Source organism: Nicotiana tabacum, chromosome 1 (genome assembly GCF_000715075.1).
Source record: "Nicotiana tabacum cultivar K326 chromosome 1, ASM71507v2, whole genome shotgun sequence".
NCBI lineage: Eukaryota > Viridiplantae > Streptophyta > Magnoliopsida > Solanales > Solanaceae > Nicotiana > Nicotiana tabacum.
In genome coordinates, this window is record NC_134080.1 from 6,512,238 (window position 1) to 6,534,654 (window position 22,417).

General features: G+C 39.5%; 1 protein-coding gene across 2 annotated transcripts; it reads left to right on the forward strand.

The window, feature by feature from the left end:
- Positions 1-475: 475 nt before the first annotated feature.
- On the forward strand, positions 476-2,610 carry LOC107787163 (protein LURP-one-related 17). 2 transcript variants are annotated; one of them, XM_016608692.2, is made up of 2 exons: positions 476-845; positions 1,733-2,610. In XM_016608692.2, exons 1-2 carry the CDS (start codon positions 546-548, stop codon positions 2,141-2,143), a joined length of 711 nt encoding a protein of 236 aa, XP_016464178.1. In that variant the 5' UTR covers positions 476-545; the 3' UTR covers positions 2,144-2,610. The 2 variants fall into 2 exon arrangements, with proteins under 2 accessions (XP_016464178.1, XP_016464179.1); XM_016608693.2 differs by having other exon boundaries at positions 1,736-2,605.
- The last annotated feature ends 19,807 nt before the right edge of the window (positions 2,611-22,417 follow it).

Consider the following 22,417-nt stretch of genomic DNA (forward strand, 5'->3'; position numbering starts at 1 on the left):
TTCATCAGGGTCTGGATCTGATTATACACTAAACTACTAAGAGAAAAAAAAAAGTTTATGTTATACGCAAAAAGTAGTGGAAAAGTTTGAGTTATGTTTTATACACTGATCGTGAAAATTACTTACATAATTTAATTACTTAAAAAATAATTATATCTAATTTGATAAATAATAAATACACATGGTATAATATATTATTAAATTAAATTACGAAATTGATATTGCAAAAGAGTGTGTCACTCCATCCATTAGAATTACTCCTTCGAAAGTCATCAATTAATGCATGGGGCATCGCGTTAGGTAAATGTAAGGTGGTCTCTTTTGGAATTTGTGTTAGAGAAAAAAAATATACTGCCTCGACCAATGCCCAAAAGGCACGTGTTATTTAAATTTGTCTCCCTCTTTACAAACAATACGATAAATAATTAGAAATATACAGCCAAAAAACAAAAACCTTTATTGCTTCTATAAATATCTCATTTTCCTCCAAAGATGATCTTCTCTTACGTTAGCAAAAAAGTTCCAAAACACAAACAAAAGTAGAAATGCTTCTCTTTTTAAAATCAATAAGTTTCAGATCAGTCAATCCACAAAATCAAGAATCAGATCAACAAGATATGAATAACAATAGCTGCAGGGAATTAGCTACAACTACTTCAACTTCATCATCATGTATATCTTTAACAGTTTGGAGAAAATCACTAATTTTCAGCTGTAAAGGTTTCACAGTAATTGGATCTGATGGTAGTTTAGTGTATAGGGTTGATAATTATTCCGGCCGCCGCGGTCAAATCACTCTCATGGATGGCTCTGGAAAACCTATCCTAACCATATGTCGCCAAAAGGTAATTGCTTATACATCTTCAGTATAGAGAATTTTTATATATAGTACTAGTATTACATTAAGCTCATTAGTTAAAATAGGTATATACTACTTTATATGCTAAGCATTAGTTTTTTTGTTTTTATTATCTGTGTAAACAGTATTTGGTTTATTTGACATTGTCATACATATATCAAATTAGTACAAGAAACTTTTCTGTTCTTTTGCGGCTGTTGGCTTTCTTGAAGCGGATCCAGAATTTAAATTTAATGAGTTCATCTTTTAAGAATTTTAGCATTGCATTCATTGTACAATCAAAATTATTGGTTCAAATCTAATTTTTGTTGAAATTCTAGAATATTTTTACAAATAAATTCATACTCAGTATCAAAAATTATACGATCAATTGAACCCGCAGCAGAAAGACTACATTAGCCCTTGGTTGGTGCATGAGTTTGTTTAACTCTTTTTTCAACGGGGCTGACGTACAAGAAATTTACCATAAGTTAAAACCATTTTAACAAGCATAACAAATACTACTACTATAAGTGAACATTGATTAGCTTGATTTTTTATCGTCGTTACAACTATAGTAGTATATTAGCTGTATATGTACTACATACTTGATTTTTTTTGTTCGTGTGTCATGAGTTGGCAGAACCTAATATAAGGCTAGTAGATAAACGGTTAATATGCAAATAAGAAGGTTTTTTTCCCTGTAAATTAAATGACACAGAAGGTAATTTAACGTATTATAATATGTTGTTATCATATTTTTGAAGTTATTATAGAAGACCCGATCGATAGAAAAAGTTACATATTGTTTATTACTGATCAATCTAACCTGAAATTTATACCGTCAGCACAGATTATAAACTCGAACTTAATTTATTTTTCTTCTTTTTCTAGCAGAAGCTAAGGCTAGTAGACAACAATTGGTTCATTTATGAAGGAGAAGTTGGGGATGATAATTACAACAGTAATAGTAGCAAGTCTTCATCGTCAAGAAAGAAGCCTATATTCTCTGTAAAGAAACAAATGAAGATTTTACATAGTAACGTCAACGTTCTTGCCCATGTTTATTATCAAGGAATATCTAAGAAGAGATATTCTTATATTATTGAAGGGTCATATGCAAACCGATCATGCAAAGTGTTGGACGCTGAGTCAAGAAATGTTGTAGCAGAGATAAGGAAGAAGAAAGCAGTAACTGGCGGTGTAACTTTTGGATTAGAGGTTTTTGTATTGGTTGTAATGCCAGGGTTCGACTCTGGATTTGCCATGGGTATGGTGTTGTTGCTAGATCAAATGTTCTCCTAACTTAATTCAACATGCATGTATTGTGTATTATCTGACTTTTGCCGAGAAAATGTGATGTTGTATATGGTCTTGGGCATATTGTAACGACTCGACCGGTTGTTTTGCTTTCTAGAATTCCGTTCCCCTAAATAAGACTGCACGTACTTGCTTTAACTGATTTATGACTTGCGGGGATAGTTGGTTTGAGATTTGGAAAAGTTTGGGTTGAAATCGGAACACTTGGTTCCTTAAGGTTGGCTTAAAAGGCCAAGTTTGACTTCGGTCAATATTTTGAGTAAACGACTCCGGAATCAAGATTTGACGGTTCCAATAGGTTCGTATGATGATTTTGGACTTGGACATATGTACGGATCGGGTTTTAGATGAACCGAGAGCGTTTTGGCGCGTAATAGTGAAAGTTGGTTCTTTAAGAATTTTAAAGTTCTTGAAATTTGGCTTGGAGCGGGTTTTTGTGTTATCGAGGTCCGAACGGAGTTCCGAGAATAGTTCTGTATTGCCATTTAAGACTTGCACGCAAAATTTGGTGTCAATCCGAGTAATATAAGTGTGTTTCGTCGCATTGGAAGTAAATTGAAGAACTTGAAGTTCATAAGTTTGATTCAATTGGTTTTAAGGAGTGATTCTTAGATTTAGCATTGTTTTGGGCGTTCCGAGGGTTCGAGCGAGTCCGTTTTATGATTTCAAACTTATCTGTATGTTCGGGCGGGGACCGGGGGCCTCGAGCGTCAATCGGACGAGGCTCGAGTGAAGTTGAAAATTTTTGGAAGGAGCTGAAGCTCCTAGTATCTGTCATAACTGCAACTGCGGTTGGTCAGCCGCAGGTGCGAGACCGCAGAAGCGGTCGAGCCCTCGCAGGTATGACCAAGGGGGAGGAGCCTAGGAACCGCAGATGCGGCTCCTTTTCCGCAGAAGTGGAACCGCAGGAGCGGCCTCCAGACCGCAGAAGCGGTCCCAGCCAGCCCAGCCCAACTCCGCAGATGTGGACGTTCCCTCGCAGAAGTGAGACCGCAGATGTGGTCTCTTAACTGCAGGTGCGGAAATCGCTGAAGGCAGTGCCTTCATTTAATACGGGAATGTGTCATTTTTGATACATTTCCTTCATTGTTTGGGTAATTTGGGAGATTCCAAAGAGGGGATTTCAATCTAGTATTGTGAGGTAAGTTATTTCTACTTAATGTGAGTTTAATACTTGGGTTTTGGGTAGTTTAACACATAAAGATTAGTGAAAAATCATGGGATTAGAGTAAAACCTAGGGTTTTTTATAAAAACAAGATTTAAACACAAAATTTGTTATGGAATAAAATAAAAATCATATATTCTTGATTCTTAGGTTATGAGTAACAACTTTCCTAAAACAATTTTGGAATCCGGGCACGTGGGTCCGGGGATGGATTTTAGAAAACTTGTATTTAGGGTTGGGGAATTACTTTAATAGTTAGAATATGAACTCTTGAGCTTGTATTGACTAGTTCTTACCCCGTTTAATTAGTTTTGGATCGTTCGGCTCCAAATTGAGGGTTTGAGCACGTTCTTGACATTGGAAGTAAGCTTTGGAGCGAGGTGAGTCTCCTTTCTAACCTCGTAAGAGGGAAATAAACCCCTAAGTGAATCTAATAGATGTATGTGATTGTCTGTGGGGACTACGTACGTACGTGGTGACGAAAGTCCGTGCGTAACTACTGTTATGCTAATTGTTCGGGTAGTTTAGGATTCGTATCATGCCATACTTGCAAATGCTTATATTCTTACATACTAATGAAATCACATAGGACATGTTAGGGATTGAAAATAAATATAAACGAACGTATGCACTTACTTGAGAACTTGTATGAATTTATTTGACTATGAATGCCCCTTTATGTGCCTTCTTGATAATAATTGATATTTGTGGATCAGGCTGATCACCTCGGTAGAAATAGATGCATCTGTGGTTCGCGCCATTCGACCCTATGGCAGTGCACAGTTTCTTTTATGTTGGACCGGGCCGTACGACCTTGGCATAATGTGCGCTTGATATTTATGTGAAATTTTATCCATGACTTACTCTGTTAAATTCCTTGGAGTGCTACTATTATAAGACATGACTGAAACTGATATATTGTTCTCCTTAAATTCTGAGTTTTGTCATTATATCCATGTTATCCATACTTAGTGTAATCTTTAAATATTATTGATATTGACCTTAGTAAGTGTCAAGTCGACCCCTCATCACTACTTCTTCGAGGTTAGACTGGATACTTGCTGGGTACATGTTGTTTATGTACTCATACTACGCTTCTGTACTTAATTGTACAGGATCTGAGGCAGGTGCATCTAGTTACCCCTCCGGCGCACGTTCCTAATTCCTGATCGAGATCTCACAGTGAGCTGCCCCCTTCTAAGCCGTTCAGTAGCATACTAGAGTTCTCTTCTTTTGTTATTATTATGTACTGTCTATCCTGTTTCAGGTAGTAGGATAGTGATATTTTGCACATTCTACTAGTCGCCCTAGTACTTGTGACACTAGTTCCTGGCATACACGTTGGTAGACTATTCTTTTGGGTTGTATATCTATTATTATGAGTTGCTAATTATCACTTGTTTTAAATCTAAGTTAAGAAAAGGCTGGAATTGTATTGGTAAAAATAAATGAGAACTCACTAATATCTTCAGGTTGGCTTGCCTGATAACGGTGTTGGGCGCCATCATGACCTATAATGAAATTGAGTCGTGACAAAATGGTATGAGCACTAGGTTCATGTAGGTCTCACAAGTCATGGGCAAACCTAATAGAGTTTTGCGGATTGGTACAGAGACGTTTGTATTTATCTTCGAGATGCTATAGGGTGTTAGAAAAACTACTATTTATTCAATTTCTATAGTGCAGTGGTTGGTATACTAAATTTCCCTCTTCTATTCTCTCACAGATAGTGAGGACATGCACGATTGATGTTCCAGACCCGGGAGGGGCTGCTCCCCCCGTTGCTAGAGGCCGAGGCAGAGGCCAGGGGAGGGCACCGGCCCGAGGTAGGGGATGAGGATGTCCCAAAGCTGCACCAGTTGCACCACCAGCGAATCCAGTGGAGGATCCCATCATTGAGGAGCAGTAGCACAATAGAAACCTCGTGCAACCCCACAACAACAACCGCACGACAGAGACCTCGTGCACTAACACCACCAGCACAACACAACAATGACAGTAATACAAAATAGAACGAGTGAATACACTTCAAAACTTTAAATCATAAGGAAACGATATAACCAGTTCATAAGGAATAACAGCAGTAAGGAAATGAAAGGCATAAAGGGAACAGTTCAACGAAAGGGAAAACTAACATGTAGTAACGATCCCACAATATACAAGTTGTTGATACCCAATTTTTTTCTATATATTTTAAACATGCATAAATACCTTCAAAATAGCATATACCTGCATATATAAGCATGCACAAGGCTTTTATAATTTTTTTCCATAATTTTAAGGATTTAAATTGATTTATTTCCTTCCCTTTTATTCATAAAATCTCCAATAATTATTTCCTAAATTATTGTTATGAGGATTTAGTCATTTAATTCCTATATTTATGCCAAAATATAGATAATATATTTTTTATGCATTTTTTATTGCATTTGGTATTTTTAAGCTAAATTGGAATGGTGAATATGGCTATGAGGTTGAGGATACCTCATTAAGAGTGGTGTTGAAGCATTGTGTGAATATGCAAGCTCAAACTTGTACATGCAGGTCATGGATGTTGAAGGGTATCCCTAGTGCTCATGCCATTGCTGCTATGCATTTCAAGAACCTTGACCCAATTAACTACATATCTCACTGGTACCACAAATCCACCTATCTGAAGGCATATTCAACATTCATCCAGCCTATGTCAAACATGCAGATGTGGCCAACATCTACCAATCCACCAATTGAACCCCCACCAATTAAAAAGATGCCTGGCAGACCAAAGAAGAAGAGAAGAAACTGAACATCCTACTTCTGGAAAGCTTTCAAGAAGGGGTATGGAGATGACATGTCCAAACTGTGGTGGATATGGACACAACAAGAGGAGCTGCCCTAAGAAAGCAAGGCCTGCAGATTCTACTCCAGCAAATGCTTCATATATCCAAAGATGTGGAGGAAGAGGAAGAGGCAGAGCAAGAGGAACAGGAACTCCAACTACTTCTACCCCTGCTACTGCTGGTAGAGGAAGAGGAACTGCTGCTAGTAGAGGAAGAGGAACTGGTAGTGGTATGGGAAGTTCTGGGTTTGGACTATTTCAATCAAGTAGTGGGTTCACAAGTTTTTCTGTAAGTAGTTCAAAGTTAATTTTATATCTTGTTTGCTTTAACAACTTTACTGAATATTTTCTGTTTTTGGCAGTCTGGTGGAGGTAAGCCAAGAGTGGTCTCTCATGGTGGTGAAAAGAGGTCCTCGGTAAATATTCTGGAGTGTGCATACAAGCCAAGAAGTGGTGTAAAATGGAATGGTAGACCAGCCATTACTAGAAGATAACTTGAAAGAACTGCTGCAACTCGTTCCAGAACTGCCTCATCTCAATCCAATTTAAGTCAAGAAAGTTCATCATCCCAGCCATCCCAGAACAACCATTGAATTCTGTTATTGTCACTGTTAATTTATTTTGGAACTACTGTAATTTCCCTTTGGAATTGTAATTTATTTTGGAACTGCTGTTAGGTTAATTTGGAACTGCTATTTAAGTTTGCTGTTAGTGTTGTTATTTTGTTAAGGCAGCCTGCTGTTATTTTGGTATGCTGTAAAACTGGGCAGCGTATATTTTTGTTAAGGCAGGCTGCTGCTATTAGGTGACTATAATGAACACCTTTACTCTATGATGAAATATATTTTTAGTATTGTTTGATAATTTCTGGGCAGATGTGTCTTTAGTGTTGTATGAATGCTATTATTTTGGTATGTTGTTAAGCATTTGTGTTGTCATTTTTGTATGATGTTATTTCTGGAAAATTTTAGCATTTGAGTTGTATATCAGCCACTGTTTGACTGTGTTTCAGTGTTTTATCAGTCACAATTTGAGGTGTGTTTTAACTGCACTATCAGCTCACACAGCAATAAAGTCAAACGAAACAACATTAATAATTGTAAAAAAAAATCATTCAACTCACACAACAACAAACTCAAACAAAACAACATTAATAATTGCCAAAAGATTTCATTCATTTCTAACAAAGGGATACAAAATCTACCAAAATACTTCATTCATTTTCTTACATTCTATAACAATCTTTAGAACTACCTAACACAATCAACTTCAACACAATTGCAATTAAAATCAGCACACACAATCTCCTCCAATTTCTTTGGTTTCTATTTTCCTTCAACAATGCATCAAATGCCCTCTTCTTCTTCAGCAGCCCCAAAATTACCATTTTCAAGTGCTCTAGAGTTGGGGGGTTAAACCACATAAAGAAATTACATGCCGATCGTCTGTCCCTCTAAAATATTGAAGAGAGAAAATTATTACGGAATATAAAATCGATTAGAGAAGTACAATTGATATTTACCTCATAAAATGGACATTTGTAAAATCGACGACCCGGATTATCAACACTCAATGACTGTATCACCATAGCTTCTTCACCACAATAGCAAAATTTTCTCAGATTATGCATTTTTCCAAACCTTAAAATTGAGCCCTAGAAATTTAACCCTTATGTCAAACAAGAGAAGGAAGAAATAGAAGAAGATTGTAATATTGGCTTCGAGCTTCAAGAAGAGGAATAAATTTTGGCTTCAAGAAGATAAAATTTCCTTCAATTTAGAGCTTTCAAGGAGGAAGAAGAAGATGAAAATCGGGTTAGTATAGATAGAAATGGGTTAAGGCCCTTTTAATCTTTTAAAAAGGGTCGTTATAATGTGTTTTTGACCGTTTATTAAAGACATAAATTGTCTTGAAATAGTGTCCACGCGCTTGGTCCAGTTTGTATTACACACGCTTAGACCTGGTCAAAGGAGGTGTGTACTAGGCACACTTTAGAAAGGTTGCGTATGTAAGGTTATTATGGTCCACAAAAAGTGTGTAAGCGGGATTTGGGCCATAGTTCGGGTGGCAACTTATGTAATTTCCCCTTTTAAGCTAAATTGCATATAATTGCAATATTAGCCCATTCAATGTATAATTACGTTTTGTACGCGTAAAATTGGTCCCTATATTTTTAAAATAATAAATATATATTTTAAATCATTTTGGTACATAAAATTATTTTCCAGAAATTGTTTATTATTTATTATAAATTAATATAGGGAAAATGGGCTATTTAAACTATAGCCAGATTTGGCTTACAATTGTAGCGTAAATTGAACCCAATACCCAGTCCAATTTTAGGCTAAATTACCCGACCCAGACCCTATACACACTTACTCGACCTAGAACCCGTTAGATCATGGCCGTTGATATTTCAGATCAACGACCCGTATTGTTTCTTTCCTTTTTTAATCCTAAACGACCCCTAACCTTAATCATTCTCTACACACCGTCGCCCTTAAATCCTCTCATCTCCTCTCTTCTCTCAACCTATCCCTAGCCTCCTTTTAACCGCCTCCCTTCTCCGATTTTCTCCGGTGACCACCCTTCGACCCCTAAGCCTCCAACGGCTCCTCCATTGCCATGCTCATCTTCTCTGAGGCCTTCAAGTGCCCTAGGCCACGCCGGCTTGCATCTAGGGTTTGCTGTTTTGGCTGTTCATGGCTACTCCGGTGTGATTTCGAGCAAAATCATATTGTATTTGTTACGAGCTTTGAGTTTCTAAATAGGTTCTTCCATCTCTACTTGGGTTTCTTCTGAAACCCTAATTTTTGTTTATATCTCCTAGATCTATGCTATTTCTAAACGATTCTAGTCTGTTCCTTTTACGTTTTACACTGTTCTTGAACCTCTTTTGCAAAAATCATCGATTTCAGGATGTTTTCTCTTTCTTCAAAAGTCAGGGTTTTTTTGGAACTTCTTCTACACTTTGTCTAAATCTATTTTTATGTTTAAACTTCTATCCTTTGCATACGACTGATTCTATGTTCTTACTGCTTTTTCAATATCACTAATATTTTTTGATCTTCTTTGTTTGGTTCTGTGTGTTAGCATGACTACTCGATTCTTGTTAAAGTTTCTGTGGGTACCTTGCTTCAAATATGTTCTTACCGAGTTCCTAACCTAACTTATACCACCTCTATGTGATTATGTTCATCTTGATTGTCAAGACTTGCCTCTTTCTATCGATATTGTTGACCCTGCCTGTTTGCTACGTCTAGTTGTACTTACTCTATTTATATGTTGAGTATGGAATCATAACTTCCTCTTGATTGATTCTGATTTCCTTATTTTATGGTTTGATTGAAAGATCTTCTTTTAAACCCTAAATTTCTACCTCGTCTATTTAAATTAACTGATTCTTCTACCTTATTTGTTATGGTACTTTATTCTTACTAAATTATTTTCTTAATAAGAGCCTTCTGAACTTGGCCCTAATTGTCTACCCTATACTTACTGAATTTGAATCTTTCTTTATTAGTTGTATACTAATCTCTTTCCTTATTTATCACTTGTTCTTACCGTTTGAGTTAATTCCCTTGACTTAAGTGGAGTACTTGCCTTGATTTTCTGACAGACTGATTCTGAGTTCCTTAATTACTAATAGACTTTGATTTTTTACCTTATTTGCTACCTGCTTTCGAGCTATAAATACCTCAGTCCTTCATTAACACAACATACGAACACTCTTGGTTCAAAAAGCTATCTCTCACCTTTAAAACTTTCTGCTTTCTCTTTGTACTACTTTCTACTGCTCTAAGTTAGCCGGCTGCAAGCCAAAGCTAACCATTGTGTTCTCCTGTTCTTTCACTTTGCTTACTGTCCTCTTTACTGGTATGTTCTAGTTTCAATTCAAAGTTCCAACAACAATATGATTCTCTTATTATTTTAGTTCATCCTATTTCTAGTTTGCTTCTATTTGTGGTTTTGTTGTGAAACTTGTAGTTAATGTTTACATTATTAGCATGTTATATTCTTCCCTTCCTTAAAATCAGTATATTATCCCTCTATGTGTTTCTGAGCATGTCTATACCAATTATCACTTACTTGTTATGTGCTTACCATCATATGTCCTATGTATCCCCCAAACCCCTTGACCCATATTTGTGGCTACTGAACCTGCTTTGGTGCTGTGACTCCTAGCTGTGTATGAACCTGTCCTAAGGTGTTGTGTTTGGACTTCTATTCATTTCTTCAACCTCTTTTCAAACAGTCTCTGTGTTTTACTAAATTACTTTCAAACAGACTTCCTTTTTAATATAGTTTTCACTAAAACCTTCAACTTGTGTCAATAACTTTCACTCTACTCCTAGTCAATAAGTTCTGCCCCCTCTAGTATGTGTACTGCCTTGGGATCCTCTTGAGAACCCTCTGAACTCTAGCATACCGAGGCTGGCCTTTCCACACTGCACTTGTTCAATCTTTGGTTACTAAGTCTAGGTGTAAGCACTGCCCGGGATCCTTGAGATCCTTAGGGAACTTTGATGTACCTAGACTCTGACATTGTCTATGGAATTGAGACATTTGAGGCCATTGGAGGCTTTGGACATTCGGGCCTAATAGAAGGCTCCCTATAGAATAGCTTCTTATTTTCTTATTTACTTGTGTAATTCATTCATTGGTCTGTAATTACTTGTAAACAAATATTGGGGTATTTAGTAAAAGGGATGGGTAGATACATGTTTATGGGGTAATACGGGTAGAAATCATGCTCATAGGACTTCATGTTTAAATCTAATTGCTTTACCAAGTAGAAATCATGCTCATAGGACTTCATGTTTAAATCTGATTGCCGTACCAAGTAGAAATCATGTTTATAGGGATTTACATCTTGACATGTTTTGAAACCATGCCTATAGGTTTCAAATAATTCCGTAATGGAAATCATGCCTTCAATGTCTTAAAATCAGATTAGCTAATAGATGCCATGCATATAGGATGTAATTTAACCTCGATTTTGTTACAACAAGTGTTTATGTATTCCCGCAAGCCTTTAAAATCAGTATCAATGCTAGATATCATGTCTATAGGAAACCATACTCGAAATTCTGCCTGTCAATCTAAACTATTCTGAATAATTTAACTTGGTCCACGCCTAGTTCACTTCTGAATTGGTTTAATTAACTCTTCTTGAAACAAGTTCTTTAAAACTGCCTTAATCTACCAATAGACACCATGCCCATAGGATTTTCAAAAGTCTGTTTTAAAATCTGCCCTGTCTTAATATACATTGCAGTCATTAGTATTCCGCGTATAGGCAAGCTTGTAGGGCATTTTCAAAACAGCATTTCTGAAAACTATTTCTGTGACTTAATGTCTTTTTGATCTTAATAGGATTTTAAAGACTAATAGGCAATTGTTAGGGTCCTTACTTCTGAGTCTAAAAGTAAAATGTTTGTCTTCCACATATTCACCTAGACATCCTACCTTCAGATACTGTGTAATAGAAGCCCTTAATTGTGCTTGAGTCGTGTTATTTAGGTGCCTTGTTTGAGGAGGAAACTTTGAGCCCCTAATTGCTCCCTTTTATGTGCAGGAAGTCCTATGTGTTTTGCTTGTCGCCTTAGAATTTTCACCTTTAAAGACTTAGGAGTCTGTTTAGAACCACCTATAGGTTGATGTCCTAACTCCCTCTAGGACCATTAAGAAAGGACGGGTAGTAGCGCGCAATAGAAATCGCTGACCAAACACTCGCTTTGCATGACCACTAAGGGGATGGGAAGGGTAGATATGTGATATGATGACTACGCGCTAATGTCACGTGTAGCCCCTCATTTAGGAGTGTTTACTGGACATTGTGTGGGGTGCTCCTATAGGTTAACCAACCTAGGATCCCTCCTTTACCAAAATTCCCTTTTTATTTAAACCTTTGTTTTACAACTTATCCATATCTTTACCTTATTACTTGAGTTATCCAACGTGCTTTACTTGCAACCTATTTGATTCAACTGTTTACTTATAATGAACTAATTCGTGAATATAAGTTCGGTCGGGACCTACAGTTGTGGACCAAGAGGGGTACCTAACATCTTCCCCTCGAGGTTACTTCGAGCCCTTGCCCTAATCTCTGGTAATGCAGACCAACCCAAGAGTTAATCACTCTAGGTGCCCTAACGCACCATAATCCATTAGGTGGCGACTCTTCAAACACCCAATTCCCAAAAGGAAATGAGTTATCACATCCCATGAAATGTCGAAACCCGGACCTCTCTTCGCGAGGAGGGAAAAAAGGAGGCGCGATAGCATGGCGACTCTGCTGGGGATACCTTTTAGGCTCTTACCATAACGAACTTATCTTTTACAAATTAATCCAAGCATGCTTTATCCCGTACCCTTCTCTCTTTGTTTTCTTTTTCCTGTAATTGTCTTTCAATTATTTAAATGTTGTATTTATTTTTCCTACGTGAAAATACTTGACTACATGTTATTAATTGCTGCATAAATCATGCTCCGCATCGTATTTCACTCGTGCGTATCAAATCCTATAGCAGCGCTTTAATGAGTGGTTGCTCTCTTCCTACTTCCTACCCTTAAATTCGGAAAGGTTTATTTGCGGTAAAACCAGTCGATCAGCGGTGCAGTCGACAGTTTCGTGCCTTCCCTCTTGAGTTGTCCGCTTGAGGGTACCAGTCTAAAACCCCATAGAAAATTTACTCTGGTTAAAATTGTACATGCATCATGGTCAAACCTAGTCGGATCAGTTATGTTGTCCATATAATGATCCTTTAAGATAAGCCTTATCCAAAGTCCATCGGGTTTTTCATAATCCCAACGGACACAACCACGTTCTGTGCATTAATTTGGAGAACTAAATGCCGATATGTTGTTCATGAATGTATAAATAATCGAGTCCGGTAGGGGTAAGGTCTAACTCTTTTGTTTTACAGAAAATGAGGCACGAGGTCCCCAGATTCGGTATGGTTAGCAACTTCCCACCATTGCTGCTAGATTGGTGGGAGGACCTTTCCTCAAGTGACAAGAAGCATGTGAAAAAGTACCTGTGTAATCTGCCTTCCTTGCTAGATATTGAGCCAAACAACAAATTGATTGAGGCTGCCACTTTATTCTGGGATAGTGAAAGAGCTGCGTTCCGTTTCGGTGACATAGAGATGACACCGCTTCTAGAGGAAATAGGAGGACTTGTGGGATTTACTTGGGACAGGCTTGGGCTTTTGATATCAGAAAACCGTACGGGTAGGGGATTTTTGAAGATGATGGGGATGAAAAAAAATGTCGACCTAGTAGGCTTGAAGGATTCCTACATACCTTTCGAATATCTGTACGAGAGGTATGGCCATAGCAAGTCTTTCCGCACGTACCATGATGAGATCTCCCTCACTTCTCTGGGTTACATCCACCGCAGTGTATTTGTATTCATTGTGTGCTTTCTAGACCTGATAGTGTTCCCGATGAAAAAGGGAAGAATCCACACTAGGTTAGCCATGGTCGCCAAAACTCTAATGGAAGGGATTAATGGACAGACATATACCATAGTCCCCATGATCATAGTTCGACATCTACAAGGCCCTAGAGCGCTGTCAAAGATGGGTCAAGCATTTCGAAGGTTGTAATTTGTTGCTACAGTTATGGTTGCTGGAGCATCTCCAAAAAGGGTCGCTATCGTCAAGAATTTCCGCGAAGGGCTTGGAACGAACACATTGCCTTCCATCACCCTAAGCAGATGACTTACATTCCAGACATATTTGCTCAGCCAGGAAGTGCCAGAGAATGGGTAGAGTTCTTCGACAATCTGACTGAGGAACATGTGCAGTGGATGGTTGAATGGTTCCTGACAGACGAGTTTATTATCAGGTCCAGGGATGCTCCGCATTTGGTGCTGATCGGGTTGAGTGGGATATACCCATATGTCCCTATGTGAGTTATGAGGCAAGCAGACAGGAAACAGGTTGTACCAAGGATTGTCAAGATGAGTCATTTCAGGGCAGAATTCCAAGATGACGACGTCCCTTACAAGTGCCAAGCTCAACACATGTGGCACTGCAAAATCATTGTGGAAAAAAGCACTGTTGAACCAGACAGGTATCATACAGAGTGCGAGCCTCTCTACCCCGCATGGTTGGAGGACAATCTGAAAGGAATGGTGACACCAGGGACTGGTCGAGGGAACAAAATCATAGACGAGGAGGCTGAAGTACAAGTTAAATACAACAGGCTGCGCAAGAGGGTCCATGACTTTGAGAATGAGCACCGAGAAATACATGAGAGGAATGTGAGGTTGATCGAGGAGTGGAAAGAGATGGCAATCACTTCCAACAGGAAACTAGAATATCTGGAGCAAGGAATAGTGGAGCTGGAGGGAAAAGTCATAAAAAGGATTGAAAATTGCCAGAACGCTGAAGGAGCTGAGGGAGGACATCTGGCTAGAGCCTACTTGCTGCTGGGACTGCACAAGGTGGGAGATTTGTATGATGGAGTTCGGAAGATCGAATCTGGGGAAGGTTCTTTGGGGACCAAGTAGATTAAATTTACTTGCTTTTCCTAAAAATATAATAAGGCCAAGTGCCAGTAGTGACTTATTATTATATTAGTATCGTTTTGGGATTCGTCTATTTTTTTTATATATTATGAAATGAAGCATTTATTGGCATTAAACGTTCTCCAAATTTATTTGTCGCTAGGCCTACCTCGGGCACAAATGAGGTTCCCAAAATAGGATATGAATTTATATTTCCGCAATATGTGTTTAAATACTGCAAACATTTCAGAATCCTCACTAACTTGTTACCTTTTGTTTTTGCTTATTTTTATTATTATTCCCAATCCCTTAGGTTGGTTCACTCATACTGGCCTCATCACCGTATCATACCAGATCCAGAGGCCCTCCACCTCCTCATCCTCCAAGAAACACAAAAGGAAAAGGAAAGACAAAGATGGACGACTTAAGTGGAATCCGAAAGGAAAATATTGAGAACACAGAGACTTCCGATGGCCGTAGTACTCCAGCCTCGAATGACATGGTTTTGAGGTTGGAACAAAAGATACTAGAACTACAAGGAGAACTTGAGCAGGTACGTAACTTGGCAAACCTGCCACTCACCCTCAATGTCCCCGATGTCCACCAACAAAACACAAAGAACCCAACTCCTCTTTAGAACACACAAAACCAACAACCACAAAATCCTCCCGCACCAAATCAATACGTAACTCCACCCCCAATACCAACTCCGCCACAATATCATCATCAACCAATTCAGTACCTACCAACCACCACTTACCACACTCCCCAAAATACACCACCACTCATTCCCGATCCACAAAACTCCACCAATGACTATCACTATACCCAAGTTCCTGGCACCCATCAAAGCAACCCTATATACGTGGAAACTATAACCCATTCTACCCAACCAATCGCATACGCACCGGAGCCCTCCGAGAAGGACCTGCTCATTAAAAACATAGCTGAAGAACTCAAGAAGTTAACAAGCCGAGTTTAAGGTGCTGAAGGCGACAGAGGGATAGAAGGTTTAAACTATGAAGATCTGTGCATACAACCAGATGTCGAACTGCCAGAGGGGTACAAACCTCCCAAGTTTGAGATGTTCAATGGTACATATGATCCCAAGGTTCATCTAAGGACTTATTGTGACAAGCTTGTCGGGGTTGGGAAAGATGAAAAGATCTAGATGAAGCTCTTTATGAGGAGCCTTACTGGGGATGCTTTGTCTTGGTATATCAGCAAGAAATGGGCTAATTGGGTAAGCATGGCGTCAGAGTTCATGGACCGATTCAGGTTTAACACAGAGAATGCATCGGATGTCTTCAATATTCAGAACTTTAAGAAGAAACCTACTGAGACTTTTCGCGAGTATGCTACTCGTTGGAGGTCAGAAGCAGCCAAGGTCAGGCCCTCTCTAGATGAAGAACAGATGAATAAGTTCTTTGTCAGGGCACATGATCCACAATATTATGAGAGGTTGATGGTTATCGAAAATCACAAGTTCTCCGACATCATCAAAATTGGGGAAAGGATCGAGGAAGGAATCAAGAGCGGGATGGTAACGAATTTTGAGGCACTGTAGGCCACAAATAAGGCACTACAATCAGGTGGCATATCGAAGAAAAGAGATATTGGGGCAGTAATGGTGGCCCAGGGACCATCAAACACCTCTTCCCACATATCAAACACCTCCCATATATCAAACACCTTCGCCTACATATCAAATGCCTCCACCCACATATCAAACACCTCCGCCTACTTATCAACCTTCATCTCCCAGATATTCCCGACCAGCCACTGTCCATCACACCTATAATTCCCAACCATCCCACTTTCAATCACCACCAGCTCGCCAAAATTATCCAAGACCAAGACTCAACATCGACCGCAAGCCGCCCAGACAATACACCTCCATTGCTGAGCCCATCGACCAACTGTATGAAAGGTTGAAAGCCGTAGGCTACGTCACTCCTATACCCGCTGTGGCATTAGAAAATCCATCCCAGTGGGTCAATCCGAACAAAACCTATGCGTACCATTCTGGTATAAAAGGGCACATCACTGCTGAATGCCGAACATTGAAGGATAAGATCCAGACGCTCATTGACAACAAGGTCATACAAGCAAAGGAAGCAATACCTAATGTCCGCAACAATCCCCTCCCTGATCACAGAGGTGATGGTGTACACGTGATAGAGACAAATAAAGAATAGGACCCTGAGGGGTCAATCGAGCTTATTCGAGAAGGCGATGACTTTAAGGTTGCAGTCACACTTACTCATATTATGGTTCAAAATCAGGCACCAATCGATGTTGTGGTGACTACATCAGTTCCATTAAAAGTAAAAGTGGCTCCGCCCGCAGCCACCTCCGCTCCATTTGAAGTAGAAGTAGTCAAACCTTTTACTGTGACAGTATCAACCACACCCCCTTCAACTCAAAAGAAATACCCTGGGATTATGTTGCCGAGGCTCGGTGAAAGGGGAAGACTAAGATAGAGGAATCTTACGCTGCACAAGGGATGACTAGAACTGGAAAAGTCTATACACCTGAACACCTGGGAGGTTCAAGTAAGGATGCCACTGCTAGGCAGCCTATCATTGAGACCGGGCTAGATGACCTGTGGAGGAAAGTACAGGCAAAGGAATACTCTATTGTTGACCATCTGAACAAAGTCCCTGCGCAGATATCTATCCTTTCACTATTGCAAAATCCAGAGGCACACAAGAATGCTTTGATGAAAGTACTGAGTGAGGCTTATGTACCCAATAACATCACTGGTGGAGAAATGGCCAACATGGTTGGGCAAGTGTTGGAGAGCCATAAGATTATCTTCCACGAAGATGAACTGCCGCCAGAAGGTCTGAATCACAATCGAGCATTGAATATTACGGTACAATTTGAAGATAAGTTCATTGCCAGGGTCCTAGTTGATGGAGGTTCGAGCTTAAATATTTGTCCATTGGACACCCTGAAAAGGTTGGACAAAGGTTTCCATGAAATACAGACAGGAAGCATGAATGTGAAGGCTTTTGATGGGTCCCAGAGGGCCACACTCGGGGAAATTAACCTATTTTTGCAGATGGGGCCCACTTGGTTCGATGTTGAATTCCAAGTGCTTGACATACTAGCCTCATATAATCTTTTGTTGGGCCATCCATGGATCCATACCGCTGGAGCCGTGCCTTCCACACTATATCAATCCGTGAAATTTGAATGGAACCGCCAAAAGGTAATCATTTATGGAGATGGATGTAACCCCATCTACACTAGTCAAACCATCCTGGCCATTGGATATAGAAGAAGGCTAGGAGGGGAAACCTATCATCACATCAAACGAGTCAATGCCTTCGAGAAGGATAAGTGGTGGAGTAACAAAATAGAAAGCATACTAGCATGGTCTGGATACGAACCTGACAGAGGGTTGGGAAAGAACCTCCAAGGTATCACCAAACCAATACGGCTGAAAAATAATGGTACCACCTTTGGGCTCAGATACCAATACATATGGCAAGCATATAGGGAGTGGTCGCCTCCATAGTATGGACTATATTACCCTCTTGAGCAGCCAGTGCCACGTTTGGAACAAGCTTTTCACCAGGTTGACACTATATGGGGAACTGCAGAGTAAGAAACACTCGCTGGGTTGAAGAATTTGTTTTTGGAAGATGAGGACATGGATTGCTGTGCCATAATTGAGGAGGAGGAGGAGGAGGAAGAAGGCCTCACCGTTCAAATTGTGGCAAAGGGAGCTGTTCTCAGAAATTGGACTGCCACACCATCCTGAGCCCGCAGAGTCCTTGGGTAGCTTGGAAAGATTTACTTCTATAGCCGTTTTAGGCATTTAAAATTTCCTGTAGTTTCATTTTAATCTTTACTTGTTTCAAAATAAATGCCCGATTCATCAAGCCGTGCTTTGTTTGAACAATTTCTCAAGTTTTAATCAAATGAATTTGCTCTTTATTATTCACTACTATCTTTACACTTTTTCTTTCTACAACGCATTATTATTTTTCCTGATGAACCAGTGACTGTGACATGTAATGAGGCAACATAACATGAGAATAGTGACTCAGATGAAGAAAATGAGATACCCGAGGAAATTGTCAGGGAGGTTGAAAACTTTGAGAATAAGCCTAAGTCCAATCTGGACGAGACTGAAGCAGTAAATTTGGGAGACGCCGAGACCATCAAGGAGACTCGCATCAGCATTCACTTGTCACCAATAGAGAAGGAAGAGTACATTCGCTTCCTGAAAGAGTATGAGGATATTTTCGCATGGTCATATGATGACATGACTGGTTTGAGAACGTCCATAGTAGCTCACAAGCTGCCTACTAATTGCTTTATTGCAATACCGCACTACAGTTCGCACATCAACCGGGGCAACTCCCTACATACTGGTTTACGGTACCGAAGCTGTCATCCCTACCGAGGTGGAAATTCCTTCTTTAAGAGTCATACAGGAAGCTGAACTCAGTGATGCGGAGTGGATAAGGAGTCGCTATGAATAATTGGCCCTTATCGATGGAAAGAGAATGAATGCAGCGTGTCACGACCAACTTTATCAGAACAGAATGCCCAGAGCTTTCAACAAAAGGGTCAAACCAAGACAGTTTGCACCAGGACAGCTGGTACTAAAAAAAATCTTCCCACACCAAGATGAAGCCAAAAGGGAAACTCTCTCCCAACTGGCAAGGTCCTTATATGGTTCACAAGGTGCTGACAGGAGGAGCACTCATACTTGCAGAGATGGATGGAGAAATCTGGCCAAAACCAATCAATTCAGACTCAATCAAGAGATACTATGCTTAGATTATTTACATTTCCTTATCTGATGTAATTGAACTACGCTTGACCTGATTCCCATTTAAGAGGGAAAATGTAGGCAGTCTTATGGGTTCGGTCATATCATAATAAAATTTTCATTTCCCCCAAGAGCAGAAACTGGGGCAGAATTTTGAGGAGGACCCTCAAAATTTCGGAGCAAGTCTAGCTAGTGCCATTGCATGCCAGGAAGTTAGTAATAAGTTAAGAACCGAGGCAGAATGGATTCTCAAAATTCTGGAGAAGGTTCAACAGGGTCCATCATCCGAAAACGGTCAAAGATCATCTATCAAACTGGGGCAGAATTTTGAGGAGGACCCTCAAAATTCCAATATGAGAGAGTTGCAATACCTTCGAGATGTGTTACAGTCACTAGTTCATTAAAAATTACTTGATATATTAATTCATTTCAACTCTACTTTTTTAAATATTGCATATTTTCGAAAGCTCTACTTCTATATCAGTCAGGTGTCACCGGGGAAACTCGAAGGGCTTTCAGAATGGAGCAGGGCAAGGCCGACAGACGAAGCAAGAACCAACCTCCCCTCACAAAACTTACAATTTTTCTTTGAACGCAGGCACATTTGACGTAACAATAGCACTCGCAAAACATGTATACACAGAGATAATTGACTATCGATCAGGCCATCAGACATCGAATACATCTCCAGCTAAGACATACACCACTCTTATTTGCTGCTCGCTCTTTGCATGTGACTAATCCCTGTCCCCTATTTGCATGGGACTAATCCCTGTCCCCTATATTTGCATGAGGATAATCCTTTCCTTCATACCTGCATGAGGATAATCACTGCCTGAGGCTAATCATTGCCTCCATATATGTATGAGGCTAATCCTTGCCTCCATACTTGCATGAGGCTAATACCTGCCTCCATACTTGCATGAGGCTAATCCCTACCTCCCTATTTGCATGAGTCTAATCCCTGACTCCATATCCGCATGAGGCTAATCCTTGCCTCCATACTTGTATGAGGCTAATCCTTGCCTCCATACGTGCATAAGGCTAATCCCTGGCTCCACATTTGCATGAGGCTAATCCTTGCCTCCACACTTGCATGAGGCTTATCCTTGCTTCCATACGTGCATAAGGGTAATCCCTGACTCCTTATTTGCATGAGGCTAATCCTTGCCTCCCCATACTTGAATGAGGCTAATCCTTGCCTCCCCATACTTGCATGAGGCTAATCCTTGCCTCCCTATTTGCATGCGTCTAATCCTTGACTCCCTATTTGCATGAGTCTAATCCTTGACTCCCTATTTGCATGAGGCTAATCCTTGCCTCCCTACTTGCATGAGTCTAATCCCTGACTCCATATTTGCATGAGGCTAATCCTTGCCTCCATACTTGCATAAGGCTAATCCTTGCCTCTATACTTGCATAAGGCTAATCCTTGCCTCCATACTTGCATAAAGCTAATCCTTGCCTCCCCACTTGCATGAGTCTAATCCTTGACTCCACACCTACGTGAGTCTAATCCTTGCCTCCATACTTGCATAAGGCTAATCCTTGCCTCCCCACTTGTATGAGTCTAATCCTTGACTCCACACTTGCATGAGTCTAATCCTTGACTCCATGAGGATAATCCTTTCCTCCACACTTGCATGAGGCTAATCCTTGCCTCCACATTCTCATGGGACTAAGAATTGTCCCTTTTGCATAGATATTGCTATATTTTACTATCTATCTGCTTTCCTATCGGGCTAAGCTCTGCCCTCCATTTTACCAAGCCTTGCCTCTTAACATCATATTATTGCAAATCATGGGTTGAAATATCGCCAATCTATCCGAAGGCATCATAGTCTAAAGGCACCATACTCATAGCCGGAAGACACCATGCCATGGCCTGAGGATCTCTCGAGCTTGCATATCATTATTCAAAGGCATCATGGTTCGGAGGCAGCTTCATGGCCCAAGAACACCATTTCATGGCCTGCAAATCCCTCATTAAACAATTCATGGCACAAGACATTATGGTCCAAGGACGACATCTTTAACCGTCCGAAGATAACCTTCATGGTCCAAAGGGAATCTACATCATGTTTAAATTTTCGCAAATACGTTTGTAGCATCTTTTATCTGCAGGTAACCAATAAGCAAATGCTATCATAGAAGAAGCAATCTCGCTCCGATTCTCTCAACTGTCCCGATCTTTAACCGCTCATCGCAACTGCTTGCTCATCTCGTGTCTGTTTTTGCAATAATTTCATTGACATACTCCACGGACTGATCTAGAACTACATATGGCCTGATTCCTGTAAAACTAGGGATATGTAGGCAACTCGAAAACCGGAGTCCGGCCTCCGTCTTTCAAAACATCCCGTCGGGTCAAAATTGGCCATCATTTCTTTACCCGAAAACTCTTTCATCCTTCCCGGGTAAAGAGGGGCAGCTGTTGATACCCAATTTTTTCCTATTTATTTTAAACATGCATAAATACCTTCAAAATAGCATATACATGCATATATAAGCATGCACAAGGCTTTTATAATTTTTTCCATAATTTTAAGGATTTAAATTGATTTATTTCCTTCCCATTTATTCATAAAATCCCCAATAATTATTTCCTAAATTATTTTTATGAGTATTTACTTATTTAATTCCTATATTTATGCCAAAATATGGTTAATATATTTTTTATGCATTTATTTAATTGCATTTGGTATTTTTAAGCTAAATTGCATATAATTGCAATATAAGCCCATTTAATGTATAATTACGTTTTGTACGCGAAAAATTGGTCCCTATATTTTTAAAATGATAAATATATATTTTAAATCATTTTGGTACTTAAAATTATTTTCCAGAAATTGTTTATTATTTATTATAAATTAATATAGGGAAAATGGGTTATTTAACTATAGTCAGATTTGGTTTTCAATTGTAGCTTAAATTGAACCCAATACCCAACCCAATTTCAGGCTAA

Coding starts and splice junctions, on each gene's coding strand:
- LOC107787163 (XM_016608692.2), top strand. CDS start 546: ATGCTTCTCTTTTTAAAATCAATAAGTTTCAGATCAGTCAATCCACAA. Junction 846..1,732: donor TAACCATATGTCGCCAAAAG/GTAATTGCTTAT, acceptor TTCTTTTTCTAG/CAGAAGCTAAGGCTAGTAGA.